This window comes from Dipodomys spectabilis, unplaced genomic scaffold (genome assembly GCF_019054845.1).
Source record: "Dipodomys spectabilis isolate Male_0828 unplaced genomic scaffold, ASM1905484v1 ptg000628l, whole genome shotgun sequence".
Lineage (NCBI taxonomy): Eukaryota > Metazoa > Chordata > Mammalia > Rodentia > Heteromyidae > Dipodomys > Dipodomys spectabilis.
The window spans coordinates 1,086,091-1,105,537 of record NW_024871305.1 but is presented as its reverse complement, the minus strand read 5'-3'; the positions used below and the strand labels follow the sequence as shown (position 1 = coordinate 1,105,537).

General features: G+C 53.1%; 1 protein-coding gene across 1 annotated transcript in view; it reads left to right on the top strand.

Moving 5' to 3' along the window:
- Positions 1–19,447, top strand: part of Cdh13 (cadherin 13) — a 726,505-nt gene that overhangs the window by 690,978 nt on the left and 16,080 nt on the right. The window contains exon 11 of the mRNA XM_042671463.1: positions 16,886–17,028. Within this exon, the coding sequence (XP_042527397.1) occupies positions 16,886–17,028 (143 nt within the window). The remainder of the gene's footprint in view (positions 1–16,885; positions 17,029–19,447) is intronic.

Genomic DNA, 19,447 nt, shown 5'->3' with positions numbered 1-19,447 from the left:
TCCCATGGGGCCTACATCCCCAGTCTCTTAAGATCCCATGTAACCAATTCGGTTCCATCCAGCCCCTGTTCTCAAGGAGCTTGAGGGTTGCTTTTAACAAGGGAAGGATTAGCCGGGCGCTGGTGGCTCACGCCTGTAATCCTAGCTACTCAGGAGGCTGAGATCTGAGGATCGCGGTTCAAAGCCAGCCCGGGCAGGAGAGACCGGGAGACTCCTATCTCCAATAAACCACCAGAAAACCGGAAGTGGCACTGTAGCTCAAGTGGTAGAGCTGAAGAGCTGAGGGACAGCGCCCAGGCCCAGAGTTCAAGCCCCACGACCAACAAAAACAAAAACAAGGGAGGGATTGTCACAGAACTACTAGGGTCTCACTCTCTTTAGAAGACCGTGGTGGTTTTTATCCGATAGCTGATACCCTCCCACTGGAGTTGTCTGTGTGGCTGTGTATGGGCAGGGCACTGTTACTGGGGGCACAGTTTGAATCAAGCAGAGCGACTCTTTCCTGGGAAACAGTAAGTAGGTGAACAGCTAACAGGATTGTTCACATTGACAGGTGTTACCGAAGATGCCTGAGAAGTAGTCTAGAAGGAAATGTTGATGTTGAAGGACCAACATCTGGCCAGGGGAGAGGTGGGGAGCAGGAAGTTCAGGAGCAGGAAGTTCAGGAGCGTATCCCTGTTTCTCTCACTTGCAGGTTTTTCCACAGCAATCTTATAATTCCCTTTTTCAGTCCTTTGAATGCTTTCTAAGTTGCAATACATCCTCATTGTATAAAAACTAATAAACAGCTCAGAATGAAGGAACAAATTAGAGCTGACCTCTAACCCCACCACCCCGAGGCGGCCGCTATTGCATTTCACGTGGCGAGTTCCACGGGCAGAGCGAGTGTTCCGTTTCATTTCGCTGTAATTAACCAGGCCGCGGAGCCGCTGTCGGCTTCCTGGGGAGCTGAGTTGTGGGTTTGGTTTTTTTTCAGAACTACTAATTTTTGATTAACAAGAATGAGAGCAACATTTAAGAGGAACGTAATTACACCTTCCTCCCCAGCTCAACCAAACAACACGTATTTCCCCAGGAAAAGCCGAGTCAGGACTCAAAGGACACATGGCTCTGAGCCAGGGGACTGGGAAGGACGTTTTTCATGTCACCGCTGAAACAGATGTACGAGCACTCCAACAGTGAAGCATCTCGGCCGTGGGTTGGGGACCCAGCGGAAGCCAGGCTGGATAATAACTCGCTTTGTCATTATTTAATTCTGTGGCAGCCGCCGCTAGTGATCCAGGATAGAAAGCTTCAGTCCCCCAAAAGATGCGAGATTCCGTGTCAGGATACTTAAGACCAGAAGAGGCAGGAGGGGCTGCTGGGCCCCTCAGGGGGGCTGCAGTGGGTGTCCGGCTCCTGATCTATGTCTTTGGGGGTCCTGGGGTGGGGTGGGGAGAGGCTGTGTGGGGATTGAATTCATGGCCTCGCCCTGGCTAAGCAGGTGCTCTTGCCACGTGAGCCACGCCTTCAGCCCCTTTTTGCACGTTACTTTCAAGGTCAAGTCTCAGGTTGATGCCTGGCTGCGATGCTGCTGTGTGTGGGTCTCCGCTGTTGCTTGTGTAGTGGGTGTGTGCCCCATTGCAGAGCACTGAGTGAGAGAGGGTTTCTAGAACTTTGTCTAGGGATGGTCTTGAGCTGTGGTCCTGTGGTCCCCTGATCGCTGGCCTCCCAGTAGCTGGGATTACAGGCTTGAACCAACACATTGGGCTGGTGCACATCTGTTCAAAGCGACAGACTTGCATGCCTCCGTCCTCAGTTCCTTCAGTCCACCTGTGTCCTCGACTGCATCCTGAGTGCCGTCACAGAGGCCATGTCTGGTCACCAGCAGCGTCCACACAGGGCTGTTCTACCAGCCATGGGCGGAGAGACCTTTGCCCTGCGGGAGGCTGAAGGAACAGCAGATCTGGAGCTTCACTCTCTGTGTGTGAGTCCCCAGCCCTTGCTAGTTCAGACACCTGTCCAGTGTCTCCTCCACCTCCTCACTAGGCAGCCAAGCGAGTGGCCTACCCCTCAAGCCCTCCCCAGCCCCTCAGCCCTCCCTCAGCCCTCCTCAGCCCCCCTCAGCCCCCCCAGCCCCCCTCAGCCCCCCCAGCCCTCCTCAGCCCTCCTCAGCCCTCCCTCAGCCCTCCTCAGCCCTCCTCAGCCCCTCCTCAGCCCTCCTCAGCCCTCTTCAGCCCCTCCCCAGCCTTCCTCACCCCCTATCAGCCCTCCCTCAGCCCTCCCTCAGCCCTCCCCAGCCTTCCTCACCCCCGCTCAGCCCTCCCTCAGCCCTCCTCAGCCCCTCGGCCCCACAGTGCAGCTCCACTTCAGCACCACGGTCAGTTCACACCCACCTCTCTGCCCGGCCCAGTTCTAACTCGGGCTGCCAGGGCTCTGTGGTGACCCCATCTTGCCCAGGGGCTTCCTCGGCCCCCTGCAGCCAACCTGGCATCCCAGGCCGGGCTGCGGGTGGACCGGCCCAGGCAGCACAGGAGCAAAGGGCCGTGGGACTTTGGGCAGGTCACTCAGGCACTCAGAGCGTGCTGTGTGTGTTAGCTGTGATTGTGCTGCTTGGAGACTCACCCAGCTGTGGTCTGGCCTGGAAACCTTCTATCTGGCAGCCCTGCCAGGGCACGGCTGCCTCTGCCCCCGAAGTCACTTGGGATGCTCCGCAGCCTCGCTCGGAGGTCCTCACCCCTTCCGCCTCCACCCGCGTCATCTGTGTCCAGCCTTCCCTTGGGCAAGATCCTAAGAATTCGCTCTGGTACCAGGGGCCAGGCAGCGGGCAGGGGTGGGGGGACTAGGGGGAGTCCAGGTAGTGCGGGAGGGGCAGGGCTGGGGGTGAGAGAAGCCCACCGGCCCTTCAGAGGGCCGCACACAGCAGCCGTCTTCTTCACTTGTGCTATTCTGCTGCGTAAAAACACCTCATGGTCACGTAATGTCGTTGATGTCAGAAGCCTAGATAGAACAGGAGTCAGGGAGCCAGGGCTGCTGGCGGAGCAGAGCCGGCACCTCCCTAAACCCCCTAAAAGGGGCTTCGGAGCTCCCTCCTCCTGGGCCAAAGGCCAAAGCCAAGAGGCGGTTTCTTTGTTGGGTGACTCCTGTCGAAACAGAGCTACATCCTTGAAACAAAACAAAATGAAATGCCCCCCAAAAAACCATTTTGTCAAACAGTGCCTTGAAAACACAGGCACAACACAGGCTGTGCAAAGTGGTGCCGTTCCTGAAGACCTGCTGCATTATGTATCAACTTTTTGCAAACAGTTCTGCTCTTCCACACCAGTAATTCCACTCTGAGGAATTTATCTCGAAGAAATCAGAAACACTGTCAGAAACATACGCCCTTAGGAAACAGATTCATGTGCAGAGCTGTGCACTGAAGGCTTATTTATGATAGCAAAAAGTTAGAAAACTCTCTATGTCCAACAATGGGAAATTGCCTAAATGCATAATAAAGCAGCCAATGAGTGAGTAATAGGTACTGGTGCAGAGCAAGTTTTGCAAGAAGTTTTCAGCTGAGAAGTGCTCCTGGTGTTAGCTGAAGCGGGGGATCTAGGGGCCCCCCAGCTGGCGAGCTGTGCCATGAAAGCGAGGTACCTTGAATGAAATCCCCAGATTTTCCAGGCACTGGTGGCTCACGCCTGTAACCCTTGCTACTCGGGAGGCTGAGATCTGAGGACTGAGATCCAAAAGAAAAGTACATGAGATTCTTATCACCAATGAACTACGCAGAAAAAGCTGGAAGTGGCACTGTGGCTCAAGTGGTTGAGTGCTAGCCTTGAGCACAGAGAGGCTCAGGGACAGTGCCTCGGTCCTGAGTTCAAGCCCCAGGATCAACAGGGAAAAAAGAAAGAAAAATAAGGGCTAGCACCCAGGTACACACACACACACACACACACACACACACACACACACACACACACACACACACACACACACACACACACACACACACACACACACACACACACACACACACACACACACACACACACACACACACACACACACACACACACACTAGATTAGAGTGCTCTCAGGGGCTCCTGGAACGAATGAGACACATCTTCTCCTTCAGTATTTTCAAGTTCTCAATGCTGAACACATGCTTTTATAAACAGAAAAATACTTTCTTTTGTGAGACCTAGGGCTTGAACTCAGGGCCTGGGCACTGTCCTTGGGAGTTTTTTTGTTTATTGTTTGTTTGTTTGTCTGTTTGTTTTGGGCAGGCGGGGGAGTGTTGTTGTGGTTGTTTTTTCTCAAGGCTAGTACCCTACCACTTTGAGCCACAACTCCACTTCTGGCTTTTTGGTGATTAATGGGAGGTAAAAATCTCATGGATTTTCCTGCCTTGACTGGCTTTAAACTGTGATGCTCAGATCTCCCCCTCCTGAATAGCTAGAATTAAGACGTGAACAAGTACCCAGCTGGAAAACAAAAACAAAAAACACAATGTTCAGGAAGCATGGAACAAGGAATTGTTTTCTCTGCCATGCATTCAGAGGTACCAGGGTCCTTGCTCCATGTTTGCAAGAACTCGGATGGGAGCCCAAATCACCAGGCCCCTGAGTCTGTAGGCCATATGGTCCAACAGCTACCACGGGACTGGACTCTTTCAGCCATCAGCAGGTCAGCCAGAACTCCATATGTCCTGATGACCCATCACACAGCCCATGTTTTTGTTTGTCCATTTTGGGGCCTGAACTCTGGGTCTGGGCGCTATCCCTCAGCTCTTCAGCTCAAGGCGAGCATTCTACCACTTGAGCCACAGCGCCACTTCTGGCTTTTGCTGCTTATGTGGTGCTGAGGAATCGAACCCAGGGCCTCATGCATGCGAGGCAAGCACTCTACCACTGAGCCACCTTCCCAGCCCAACAGCCTTGTTTTGCAAGGAGAGATGAGACAGCGATTCCTTCTGGAGTTCTTTAAAGGCATTCCTCGGTATCTGCAAAGCCACACGAGCCCTCACCCAAACCTCCCGGCCCAGCCGGCCCACGCCCTGTTACAGGCACAGAAGGCCGTGGGGATGTGCTAGGCATTTGGCTTCTCACCTGGAGATGTGGTTTCCTACTTGATCGGGAGAATAAAACTGCTAAGAGACAAGTTAAGGGGCAGATCGAGATGCATTTCTGGTGTTTTCTCAGAAGTGAGATTTCAGAATGGTTTCAAGTGGACAGGTTGTAAAGACGAGAGAGAGAATGAGCGAAAACAGTAATAATAGTTTGCCCTGAAGGCACAATAAAATAAACTATGTATCCATCCTAGCCTCGATGCCAGAATGCTAACACTGAGCTGGCTGGACGCGCCCCACACACCCAGCCCATCACAAGCTGCCTGCCTTCGGAAGCAGCGTTTGGGCTGCTCTGGGAAGTGCGCCGTGTGTGGGTTCAACCAGACGTGCCCCGCTTGGGGCTCAGGCCACTCCAGGGACTCAATGCTCGTTTCTCACCAACTCGAACTCTGCACTGTTACCATAATGGGTGTGGGGGGGGGGGGGAATCTTCCAAAGTTCAATTGGAATTTGTTTCCTGTTAACGTAGTAATAAAGATCCAATGTCAGGAAAATAGTTTCAGCGTGAGCAAGCTCGCACCGCTTGCTATGCAGTGTGGAGACCACCGTCCCCCACACACCCACGCCCGGCCTCCTGGGGGCGCTGGGGGGACTTGGTGGAAACATGTAGAAACTTGTAGATTTTTCTAATGTCATCTGAATCATTTCATTGAGATGAATCTTTCTATGAAGCTGAAATCCATCTTTCATGGATTTTGACTAGGTTTCAAGAATACATGCTTTCCTGAAAATCTGTACGGGAGTTCCTCAAAACAAAAATCTAAAAACAGAACTTCCAGCAAATGGAGCATTAGTCAGCCACAAAGGAGGATGAATGAAATTATGTCACTGAGGGAAGCAGATGAGACAGGACGTGACCAGACCAGGTTAAGATAACCCAAGCTCAGAAGGACAAAGGCCACACGCTTTCTCTACACAGAAGCTTAGACCACAAAAATAAGCATACACACACACACACAAGACCAGAGGTGCGAAGAGAGAGAACTTATTTGCAACTGGGCCTCTGTTTTTGAGGGATCTTGAGGAGAAGAAAAGAGACCAGTAGAGGGTAAAGAACATGTATGGGACTAACTACATTGTGTCCGGGTGTCATGATGACCTCACCAAACACAGTGAAAACGTCTTCAGTCTGAAGATGCACAGGGACCAGGGGACAGGAGCAGAGGTTGGAGTCGAACGTGGTGAGGAGAGCCAGAGACTCGGAGAACACACATCGTGCCTACACCCTCCAAAAGGACCACAGCTCTGCCCAGACCTTTGAGCTTAGACCCTGACATCCAGAACTGTTGAGATGATGAATTTAAGTTGTGTAAGGCCTTTAGGCTGTTAGCAGCATGCAGGAACCTAAGATACCATCGGCCGTCTATTTCCACTACTAATACATGAAGGTCCCCGCAACCACCCTGCCGACCCATGCCACCCACCTCCTAAAACCCACCACCCGAGGGGCTGGGCACGCCATGGCTCGGGAATGGTGCCTTCACCATCCTGGTGTCCCCCCAGGGTTCCCACAGAGCCCTTACAAAGAGCAAGCACCCAGCAAACATTTATCTAATTACCCAGAAAGCTAGTGTCAGGTTGTTCCCCGTGGTGAGACTCTCAAAACACATTCGTCACCAGGCCTATTTATATTTGTCCCGAGCTCGTCATGCATGATAGGAGGAGAAAGAAATGAGTAATTTCATTTTTCCTCTGAGGAAGTCAACATTTTTTTAGTAGGAAGTCAGCATTGTATTCGTGAGCATTATGGTCCTGTCCAGTCCAGCCTGTGCGCCCGCCCTGCGTGTTGGACCCGCCATCACGGTCAGACATATGGGAAGGTTCTTTGACCTCGCTTCCTGACCCGATGGGTTTTCTTCTCAGTTGATTATATACGCCTCTCTCTCGAGTTACCTGGATCCCTAGGAAAAAGAGATCTTTGAGAAGCATTATTCATGCTACCAGCCTTGGGTGACTGAATGGCACAAAGCAAACCGCTTGTGTTTAGATGACTGGAATCTACTCAGTGTGGGCCTTTGCCATGGCAGTGTGCTCCACCCCCACCCCATCTCAAATATTTAGATGGGGTTCTATTGGCATCTAGTTGACAGGGATCAGGGTAAACTCTAATATGTACACAGCCCTTCTGCAGCCAAGAATTACCAGCCCTGCCAGGCACCAGTGGCTCACGCCCGTAATCTTAGCTACTCACAAGGCTGAGATCTGAGAGTCGCAGTTGAAAGCTAGCCTGGACAGCCAAGTCCATAAGACTCTTATCATCAGTTAACCAGCAAAAAGCCAGAAGTGGAGCTATGGCTCAAACAGTAGAGCACCAGCCTTGAATGAAATAGCTCAGAGACAGTGCCCAGGCCCTGAGTTCAAGACCCGGGAATGGAAAAAAAGAAAAGAAAAAAAAAGCTGGTTTAATAAATAAATGGCTATGAAGCAGGCTTCTGAAGCAAGGCTGTGCCCTCGAGCTCAGGTGTGTGTTGGGGGCAGGGTGAGATGCTGGGCCTTCCAGCAGTCCCTACACCTGCATGTCCAGCAGGGATCTAGAAGGATCCATTGGGTGCTGCCCAGTACCTTAGTCACTAAAGCTGGGAGTTTTACCTATCGATGATGGATTTTCAACTGTCAGTAGAGGAAATAATTTGAAAACGTGCAGAACAGTCTGGAGAAACCACAGTCCATATTACTGTCACAAAGTCGACTAGAGAGCTGTTGAATATGCATGAGTCTGGTGGGAAGAGTCTGACACAGGCACTATGGCTCTGCTTCTTCCGTCGAAGTGGGCGGATCCCCGGCTCCTCCAATGAGGAGTGAGCGCTGACAACGCCAGGCTGTTTTCACCCTGTTGAGAAAAAGCCCTTACCCCTGATTCTTCATTAGAATTTTTGCCAAGTGCCTTTTCCCAGCTCTCTGGTGTTCTTGAGAGGAAGGGAAAGTACAAGCAGGCTCCGCCTGCCTATCCATTGCTTCGCATCATTTGTGATTTCAGGTAATTGATATTTGCTGAGCAAGGACTCTCCTGCTAGGAGGAGAGTGTTCAGCAGTTTGGCTGAGAGGGAGTTTTATTGCTACCATTTGCTGCATTTCTTCACTCATTCGTGCATGCCTTTGTGCATAATGCCCCCTCCTCGTTCCACAAAACAGATGAAATGGAGCTTTATTGCTGCGCATTCACGCTGGCATAAATATTAAATTCTGTGCAGTAATCACTTGGGCTCCAGCTGTAGTTAGTGTGGAGTTACTAATGGCTAATGCAAAGGTTCATCTCCCAGCAGAAGTTAACATCCTCTCCTCTTAACTGGGGTTTGAATTACACTCCTTTGCAGCTGGCTCTTGGGTGTCCAGCACCATCACCTTTCTCCTTGCTGACCTTACAATGTCTGGACATCTCCAAGCATGCACAGGAGCTGCAGTGAGTGAGAAGCTGGACGGAAGCCCAGAGCCTGAAGCTCCTCGCGGCCAGGCCCCGCTTTGTCGCTCCCAGTAGCACATGAGTCTTCCTCCGTGGTCCATGGCACCTCCCAGGCAGGTCCTCTTTCTGCGGTGGACTTCAGGCAGCCGAGACCAACTCTGGAAATGCAGTCTGAAAACAAAGCACATGAGGAGGCTCTGTGGGGGTGACAGGCTGGGCCACCGCCGTGGTCCTGGGAGAGGCACAGGTCACAGGGACATGCCCGGCCCAGTGCTCAGTCCAGGACAGGAGTCAGGGGCCAGAGGCTCCGTGATGGCCAGAACGGGGTCAGCTGCCTGCCCAGGCTGACGAGGGAAGCACATTTGAGGTGTTTTTTCTTAAACAAAGGGAGAAGAAATATCATGATGGGTGGGAGAGAAAAACTGACTGTTTCCAGGCTGGCCATTGCTCTCCTGCCATGTGTGGTGAATGTTGCTGGAATCTTCCCTCTGCACATGCAATTCGCGTTAACATCATCTTCCAGATACAGTCTTCCACTCTGCTGAGTTCATCATATTGCTTCCCATGAAGCTGGGAAAGCTGAGACTTGCCTCCTTTCGTTTTTTAATAGGCTTTATTTTTCATTTTTTAGAGCAGAACTGAATAGAACATTCTGAGGTTTCCCATGAGCCCCCTGTCCCCTGCACAGGCGCGGCGTCCTCCAGTGGAGAGGTGCCTTGGTTGTAACGGGCAAGCCTACACCAGCACGTGACTGTCACCTGCGTCCTCAGGGCACACTGGGGGCCCGCCTGCAGCTGTCCACGCTCTAGGTTTGGCCAAATACATCATGGCATGCATTATATTCTCCTAGCAGATGTCTCAGAGCCATAAAACTCCTCTGTGCTCCACCTGTTCACCCCCCACCCCGATGCTCTATCCCTGTCCCCACCCAGCCCCAGAACCAGCTGTGAGGTATCTGCCCGTCCACCCCAGCAGTGAAAAAAGGCAAGGATACGAGTGTAGTTAGAAGAGGAAGGCCACCATCGCAGCCCAGCATCGCGGCCGCGTGGCCTGCTGTCCGTCACATGCTCAGAGCCTTCCAGCTCTGAGCTCATTGGATTGGGTGGCAAGTGGGTGGGATTTTGCTTTAAAAAAAAAAGTTTACCGTGAATGTAACGGGGGAAGAGTTCTGCTAATTTCCATTCATAGTAAGATCGAATCGTTGACTTGGTGTTACTGCGCTGTGGTCCCCTGAGGAAGGCCAGGTTCCTAAATCACCCTCCTGACAGGTGCCATATTTCTGAGCCCTGAGCCATGCTGTGACCTTCTGGTCTCACAGTAACGAGAGCTGGGTGCCGTGCATAATCAAGGGGACGCATTGAGTGTTTTAAAGTGTGGAATGAAGCCGAAAGCAGAGAGCAGTGTCCGTCTGAGTCTGATTAGCAGAACCAAGGCCATCAATCTCCCACCGTCCTGGTGCGAAAAGTGCCAACTTCCCCTTGACAACAGGATGGTGAGATCTGAGCCTGACAGCCAGCCCGCGCAAGACCAGCTGCGCCTGCAGCTTAGCTCGAGTCCACCTGTGCAGGAGGCTCACCACTGTCCTCCACCCAGGGCCGCAGACGCCTGGGAAGGTCGCCGCCCTTCTCAGAGACCCCAGACACTAGACTGCTGAGCCGGGATCTGTGCAGGGGTCCCCGGGACCCGCTCCAGGCTGCCTCTGTTGGAGGCCCCTTCCTGACATCAGCTCACCCAGGACTCCTGTGCCTGAATGTTCTCCCCTCCCTGGACTGCATGGGACCCTCTCCTGTCCAGTGAGCGCCCCCCTGCCTTCTCCTCGGAGCCTTCTTGAGTACCCACCAAAGAATCGCACACCCCCAACTCTTCCTCCCCCACCCACCCTTCCTGGGACCGTCGTCCAACGTGATGTCTTTCACAGCTCTGCAAGTTCTTGTGTCGTTTGCTGCCTGTTCTCTTTTGACTTCTCTCTCGCTCTCGCTCTCTCTCCTGCTCTCACGCTCTGTCTTTCTCTCTCCTAGAACACCAGGCATATGAGGACAGGAATGTCCCGTTCTCTCTGCTTTCGTACATGCAGTATACAGAATACCTAGGACTTAACAGCTACACACAGAAAGGACAGATGCGTGGATAGATCCGTGAACATGTGCACAGGACCTCCTCACTTGCCTCACCGTGGGCTGGGACGGTGGCTCAGTGGTAGAGCGCTTGCCTTGCATGTAGGAAGCCCTGGGTTCGATTCCTCTGTCGCCAGGCCCACCCCACCTAGAGGAGGAGGTAGATGCATGAAGAGATGCTTTGAGCCCAAGAGCCTCGACAACAGAGACGTTGTGACAAGAGCAGAGAGAAAGACACAGTCAGGGAAGGACCTGCAGACAGACCACGCACAGGATGTTGGGGCAGAGGCAATAACATCAGCGAAGGCACAGAGGCTCCGAAGCGCTGGAGCTGCTCCCAGAGTGCGTTGTGCGCGCGGGACGGCGTGAGCCGAGGTGGATAGAGCCCGATCTGCAGGCAGCAGAGAGGTCCCACAGCCAGGCTCAGAAGGGGGCCGGGGTCCATCTGAGCGTTAGAAGAAGCTCATGTGGACACAAGACGGGCATTGGGGGAGAGAGGGAGGCGGGGGGGGGGGGTGGAAGGCATGCAGGAGCGAGGGTGTCCTGGAACTGAGGGACTGACGGAACTCAACGTAGATGGATGCTAGGACGTAAGAAGGGAGAATGGTGAGGGTTTGGTGCTCAGCTGGGTGGGGGCGGGGGAGGGAGATGCTGGGCCATCTCCCCAGGTGGGAGACGGGTTCTGGTCGTCCCCACCCATCTCCCTTCAGTCTAACATGCTTCATTCCACCTGTACCAGAAACCTTGGGCTCGGAGAAGCCCTTCCAGGGCCTGTTGCTGGATCAGCTGCAGCAAAATCCCATGGAGGATTCTAGAAGGACAGAGCCTCAGGCCCCACCCTGACCACCAGACAAGAACACCAAGGCTGGGGCCTGGGAGTCTGTGTCTTATTCTGGGTTCCACCGCATGGACACCTAGATGAAGGCTTGTCCACCAGGCACCATGCAGGCCAGGCAGAAGCTCCAAGTACAGTCCGGGTCAGCTGACCCAGTAGCCTCTGTCACACACCCCCTGTGGCACCTCCTTCCCAAACGTGCACAGCACAGCCCTGCAGGAGGGGAGGGCAGGTGTCTCGGGCACAGCATGGCTGGTGACGGGGTGTTGAATCCACAGGAGGACGTGGATCTAGAACGTTCTAAAGCAAAGGCAGTTGTTTCCCATCCAGTGTTATGAGGACATTACATGGCTAAACCAACAACAAAGAGATGGCCCAGACCATTGGGTCTGGGAACACTTGGAGAAGGACTAATTTTTAATGCATGTTTCAAAACACTAATTTTCCAGAGGAGAAAAATCAAGTTGCGCCATTTATAACCCGTCATCTGCAATGAGTCGGAGGATATTTCTTTCTGTGTTGTCAGTTAACCTTCCAAGCCAGTCAGAATACAAAGCAGGCGGTTGGACCATAAATCAGCTCTTGGGAGCTGATAAATGGATATGAGGCAGACCCTGCATTTGCATTGGCTCTGGGGACATAAATCGACTTCTCATGATCTTACTTTTAAAAAAAAATGATCCTGCTGATGTCAGAGAGCAATTCATACAGCCATTCTTTCCTGGCTGTTTATTTTTCTCACCTTTAATGATTCCCCCTCCCCCCCCTCTCTTTCTCTCTGCATTCACTCTATATTGTAAAATGTCACATGACATGTACGAAAAACTACCAGGATCTCCGTTTGCATCTGCCTGCCAGGGATAATTTTATAACTTTTTTGCTCATGCATGCGTAACAATCACTTGAGTAAAGACTGGCATGATTTATTAGAATCAAAAAGAACCAGGGAATATGGTGTCACGTCTTTGGTAGCTGGACGCAGAAGTCAAGGGTGGGAGCCAAAGTCAAGCCCTAAAGGTCACAGGCCAGGTTTGTGGCAGGAGCGAGGCATCTTCTGGACTTGGAGGAAAAAAATGCTGCCTAGGACCAGGGATATGCCAATCCTGCCTGGTTCTGGTGCAGACATTGCCACCTGGAGCCAAGCCCCGGCACACAGGCTCTGAGCCCCGCAGCGTTCCGATCAGCTAATGCCAAGCAGGCAAAAGTGGGAAGGCCGATTGGGTTTTGCTCATTTTGTTTTGCCTTAATCTTGTAAGCCATTTCCTTGGACACGTTGCTAGGTAGCCATCACCCTCTGTCCATGTGTCTGTCGCACGGGCCTGTGCATTGCTACCTGCCCTCAAAGGCAGGCTGTCCACACTGAGCCAGCAGACAGTCTATTTGGCAGCGTCAGGTGACGATGTGAGGGATGGGAAGAGCCAAGAATACGAGGAAACTTGTGTAGAGAACTCTGAGAGATGAAATTGTCTCTCCAGGATAAAGCAGGCTCAGAGCAGCTGCCAGAAACAAGCCCTGAGCCTGAGACGTGAGGAACGAGCACTTCCTGGGATTGACAACTTTGGGCGAAGCAGAGGGATGGGGAGTGGTGGAAGCAGCCTTCCGCTCTGCACCCTTTCAGAGGCAGGCTCATTCCCTTGGAAGGGAAACTCATAACCCCACCCATAGTGGGCATGCTACCCTGTGGAGGGAGGCTCATTTGCATGGCCCCACCCACACTGAGCAAGCTACCCTATTCCAGGGGGCTCAGGGTATGCCTGGTCTCTGATGTCTTCCCCACAGTTCCCCGGCAGGGGCCCAGGGCCTGGACCAACTCCCGCTTTCACACACTGAGTCTGTTTTTCTGTATTTCTTTGCCATCGATTTGGCTGACAGCAATAGCGAAATGATCATTGAGAGGCATTTGTGAAGATTTTGCTTTTCTTTAATAACTGCCTTCTCAGGACTTAGGAGTAGGGGTAGGGTAGCAGGCTGGGTGGGCAGGAGCAGTTGTTTGGAATATGCAGGAAAAGTGAAAAAGAGATCCCGCTCCCAGCCGTGTGCTGCGAAACGGACCCACAGCACATCAGACGTGGTCCACTGCCCGTCTCGAATCCGGGCCCGCAGTCCCTTGTCATGGGAAGAGTTAGAGTGTCTGGAAGGAACCAAGGCTTGGTCCATCTGAAGGTAACAGCAACTCAGGCCAGGCATGGTGGCACACACCTATAATCCCAACCATGCTGGAGGCAGAGGAGAATTGCAGTTCAAGGCCAGCCTAAGCAAAAAAGTCATGTGAACTTATCTTAAAAAAAAAAAACACCAAGCTGGGCGTGTTGGTATGTGCCTGTAATCCCAGCTGGTTGAGAAGCAGAGGGGGAATAGCCATACACTAAAGCAAAATGAACTGGATGTATGCCAGGCGCCAGTGGCTCACGCCTGTAATCCTAACTACTCAGGAGGCTGAGATCTAAGGATCTCGGTTCAAAGCCAGCCCGGGCAGAAAGTCCATGAAACTCTTATCTCCAATAAACCAGCAGAAAACCAGAAATGGCGCTGTGGCTCAAGTGGTAGAGCGCTCACCTTGAGCTGAAGAGCTGAGGGACAGCACTCAGGCCCAGAGTTTCAAGCGCCACAACCAACAAAAAACAAAAACAAAAAAAGAATTGGATGTGTGGCCCCAGCGGTAGATCACTTGCAGGAAGAGGAGGCCCTGAGTTCAACCCCCTAACTCCTCTCCTGTAGGCACCATGCCTAGGGGAGCCAGCAGGGAAAGAGAGCCACACCCAGAGGCCTGCCAAGCCCCCCATTCCTTCCTCCTTCCCACCAAAAGAAGGAAGATAGACAGCCTTCGGCTCAGAAAGTCCTTCCAGGTTAATACCTGACTCCGGCCTCTAGCCCATCAGCCTCAATTTCTGACATCTCCCACCCCACCCCCACCCCCACCCCAGACATAACCAAGGCTTGGCAGGAGCTCAGAGCCACTCTGTGAGCCGCAGCACAGACCTAAATGAGCTCCGTCTTTAATTTGATTCTCCTCTCCGTAACAAGCAGTGTTCACATTACAGACAAATTGCCCAGAAACTCCAATTTACTAAGGCATCTGCATTTCTCAGGCCTAGAAGCAAGAAAGTATCCTACAGCATTTGTGTATGGAGAGGCTTATTTTAAATAAAACATCAGCACGATTCAGTGTCTGGCCACTTGGTCCAAAGAGCTGATTTGACAAAAGAGCTGAAAAGCCAGAAAGTGGAAAAGCTGATGCGGGGTGGCGGAACCTTGGTCCCAGTGTGTCAGGACCCAGCTGGTACCCAGAGCGCTGCAGCTCTTAGTTTGGATTACGTGGGCACTGGGAAATGGTGTGGGCCCACGGAAGGCCATGACAGATGGAGTGCCTGTCTGTGCCCTCTGCCCTGGTCTTGATCTGAGGAGCAACGGCTATACAAGGGGGTGTGTGGGACACAGGCCCCCCTCCATGTGGGGTCTGGGGAAGAGGCCCCAAATAAACACAGAGAAAAAAACCACTTTAGTCCTGTGTAAGCACAAAGACCATAACCGGGTGCCTGATTGCTCTGTGTGTGCATGTGTGTGTGCATGCAAGCATGCGCATGTATACATGTGCCCAGGTACTGGGATTTGAACTCAGGCCCTTGTTTGTTCACAACTGGCACTCTACCACTTGAGCCATGTCTTCAGAGATAGAGCCTCACAGACTTTTCCACCCATGCTGGTTCTGAACCGCCATCCTCTAGATCTCAGCTTCTCAAATAGCCAGGATTGCAGGCATGAGCCATGGGTAGACACCTGGCTATGTGATTGGTTTTTTGGGGGGGGTTGTTTTTTGTTGTTGTTGTTTGGGTCCGGTCATGGGGCCTGAACTCTGGGCCTGGGCACTGTCCCTCAGCTCTTCAGCTCAAGGCTAGCGCTCTACCACTTGAGCCACAGCACCACTCCCAGCTTTTTTCTTTCTGCTTATGTGGTGCTGAGGAATTGAACCCAGGGCCTCATGCATGCAAGGAAAACTCTCTACCACTGAGCCACCTTCCCAGCCCATCTGATTTCTTTTTAAAGAGGAAAAACAGTGAACTATGGAGCCTGCAAAAACACCCGGCCCCAGCCCCCCAGCCCCAGCTTTCCCTGGAAAGGAGAGGCAGGCAGCCAGACTGCTCACGCCAAGCAGAGGCCGGTTCTGAGCTCATACCTAAGCCTTTGTGCGGTGTGGCTACCCCGCAGCACAAGGATGTGCTCACTGTGCGGTCACACTGTAGCGCTGTGAGACAGAAATAAATAAGCGACACAGAGGAACGCAGCCTCTTGCTTGCCGCGGGAAAAAGTTAGATTCTTTCACCCCCTTTTTTATTTATTTTCTAAGCTGGGTTGAATAATGAGGGAATGAAACATGGTCCATCTGGAATTTTCATGATTGTAAATCTGTGGACCCACCACACACCACTCCTGGATTTGCTGTGAACTTGTTACCTAAGGACCCAGGGTGGGGGGAAATGTGGACCTTTATGCATCTTCCCTGTGAGAATTCCACTGAAGGAGTCGAGACACGGGGTTCGCTCGCTGAGCGTTGCTGTCAGGCCTGCCACGCGCTGGTGAGCGAAGCCCAGCCTTGCGCATGATGAGCCCAGACCCAGGCTCTGGAATCCAGCCTCAGCTGGGCTGCTTTGGGACAAGTTGCTAAGCCTCTCTGATTTCCAGCAACCTCACCTCCCCAAAACAAGGTTGATTCCAGAAACAAATGTGGTGGTGTTTATAAGAGCTGCGCACAGTCTGTGATTGTTGTAGCCAGCTTGTTCCTGACGCAGCCTCTCCTCTCAGCCTCTGCAATCACGTGGGCCTCTCCGGGCCTGTGAGTCTCAGATCCGCCTTCCTCTCAGGACACTTGTGATGGGGTTTAGGGCACCCCCAAGCAGCTCAGGGTTCCATTTCCAGACCTTTAGCCGGATCTCAAAGCAGGCTCCGGGAGGAGGGGGGCTCTCCCCCTGTGGGGGCTGGCATGGCCATAGCTGCAGCATGCTCATCTGGAGAAATGTGGTCCTGCAGCTGACCAGCCAAAGCTGGCGGGGTGGGGTGTGCAGGGCCCTCACCCGCCCCCCAGCCGTCCGTCCTCAGAGACAGAGGCAGAGAAACCCCGACAGCAATCTTCCCATTCAGAGAAACCAGGGCTGCATTCAGCTGCCCCCCCCCCCCATCCCAGGCAAGGTGTCTGTGGCTGACTCCTAGCACTGAACAGATGTTCCTCAGCCCAGACCCCATGCACACATGCATTCTCAGCGCAGCTCTGCACTGTGGCTGCCGGGCGACCTTGTGCTAAACCTTCCAGGAGGGAAGGAGGCTCCGCACTCCCCCAAGCTGAGCATCAGCCCTCGCTGGCTGGACGGCGGCGGAAGCTGGCATGAAGTCTGGGCCTGTGCCACGCTCAGGAGATTCCAATGCCAGCTGCTGTTTGGGTTTTCTTCCAGGTATTCTTTGTACAAGGACCCAGCGGGCTGGCTGAGCATCAACCCCATCAACGGGACCGTGGACACCACAGCCGTGCTGGACCGAGAGTCCCCGTTCGTCCACAACAGCGTCTACACCGCCCTCTTCCTGGCCACCGACAGCGGTGAGTGCTTCGAGGACGCTGTCCGGGCGCTCTTGTCAGGCTCAAGCGTATCTGGGCGCTTCTGATTCTTGGGGTGCACGCGGGGCGTCGGGGAGTGGAGGCAGGGAGGCCGCTCCTCGAGCACGCACATGGGGGCTGGGGACATTTCTGAGCGTGAGGACGCCCAGGCCGCCATGGAAAGGCGATCGCGTCCAGCATGGCTCGGGCAGCGAGCTCAAGCGCCCCCCTCCATGGTCAGGCGGGAGCCTGGCAGCTGCTCGTTCACTCTGGGGCTCACGTGCTGCCGCTAGAAAGCCAGCAGGATAATTCCTGGGAAGATGAGCGGCCAGACCCGGCCCTCAGACCTCTGTCACAAGCCATATGAACTGTCACCTGCCCCAGTGGGGCTCTGGAGAAAAAAGCTGGGGCTGAGAATAATCCTTCTGTGACCCAAAGAAAACTCAGCCTGCAGTGGGCTTACTGTCCAACTCTCCAACACTAATACCAGATAAAGAGATCAAAAGCCCGTGTCACAGATGTCGCAAGGAGCGAAATGTCCCTCAAGAAGCATGTGCAAGACAGGCTGGCACTAATTACTATTCAGAACCATCGTGAGGAATGATCATCTAGAACAAAGCCCCAAAGACGGAGAGCAAAAAGAACATGAACTTGAAAGACTTCATAAATCAGAGTAACTCTGGTTGGAAGGCTTGTTTTCCTCTACTCACTGGAAACTTCTATGGTGTTTAATCAGGGAAAGACAACACTTTGTTAGATCCAAGTTAATCGTAGGAACTGGTGCCTCCACTTTATCCAACGTGAGCGTTTGTTTTTACTAATTTCGTTCCAACTCCGTATATTTGAGATAATGAAAAATAGTACAGACTTTTTTTTTTGTCATTTAACACCAGAGAAGCTAAATCTTCCCTGTTGGTTTTTTTCCCAAGCAAGGAGTCACTTGGGAATCTGTGCCAAACCATAGTGATAAAAAGGAAGGGTGAGAGGCAGGCTTGACCCAGGCAGGGCCCGAGAGGTCAAGAAACCAGAAACCCTGTCAGAGTCACGTGACAGGCAAGAAAGTGGAGGTTGCTCCTCCCACCCCATGGCCACCTGCCCCTGAGGACCAGTACCTTTCAAAGGACAATGGGAAATCTCTTGGAGTCTCCCAGGGGACAGGGACCAACCAGAGGCAGCAAGCTCTCCTCGCACGCCCACTTCTCATGGAAGACACTGAAAGTACAGGGAGGTTGGTGCTGGGAGCTGGGCTGGTTACCTCCAAATTGCACAGCCGGCTCCTCTGGGGTTTCTCAGGGCTGAGATACTCAAGGGTCACAAACTCCACGCCTATCTAGTGGCTCACGCCTGTAATCGCAGCTACTCAAGAGACTGCGATCTGAGGATCAACATTGGAAGCTACCCCAAGCATACAAATCTAGGTGCTCTACCATTTGAACCATGCCTCCTGCCCTGATTTTTGCTGAAGATAAAATCTCACAGACATTCCTGCCTGGGTTAGCTTTGAACCACAGTCACCCAGATCCTAGCCTCCTGAGTATCGAGGATTGCAGCCAGCGCTAGCCTATTAGCAATTTTAATGAGCCATAAAGTACCTGAGACGATCATTCCAGTCTAGCTGAAATGAATTTGTTTTGCCAACTCAGAGCGGGCTGTAGAGCTGAGTGAGGGGTCGGCGAAGCCTGACTCCTGCAGATGAGAGCTACGTGGCCTTCGGCGTGGCAGGCCAGCATTTTTCTCCTTAGAGCTGAGAATGGTCCTTTGCCTTCCGTGGTGCGTATTTTCTGGAAAGGTTCAGTCTGGCCTTCAGCATGGAGTAACCCTGTGAAACATTTCCACAGCAGAGAAATGCCACCCTGTGTCAGGAAAGGGGAGAAAACGATAACCGTTACAGAACTATCAAGCCGGAGAGAAAGCGTTCTGGAATGCAGTGAAAGGCGGTCCCTTGGGAGGTGCGGGCCCGGGCCGGGCTGGGCCGTGGGTCACCAGCACTGGGCAGAGCCCAGGGGCGCTGTGCGGCTGGGCTCCTCTCCCAGGGGCCAAATGCCGGTCGCACAGGGGAATGGGAGCTGAAGCTGGCCTGGTGCCGGCTGCTAGGGTCCCCTGGGAAGACCTGACCCGCCCAGCTCAGAGCTCGCTCCGCTGCCCATCCCTCCTCCCATCCCTCCTCCTGCTCCTGCTCCTCCTGCTCCTGCTCCTGCTCCTCCTGCTCCTCCTCCCCCCCGTTCCTCCTCCTCCTTTTCCTCCTCCTCCTCCCCATCCATCTCACCTGTCCCATGTTCCCTACCTCCCTATCGTGTTCAGAACCTGGACAGGTTCAGCAATCCGTGATGGTTGCATGTTACCGACCAGGGCTGGCCTCTGCCTGAAAAGGAGTTCTAAACGGTGCCACCATCACCAGTGGTTTGGTTTGATCCAAACCAGC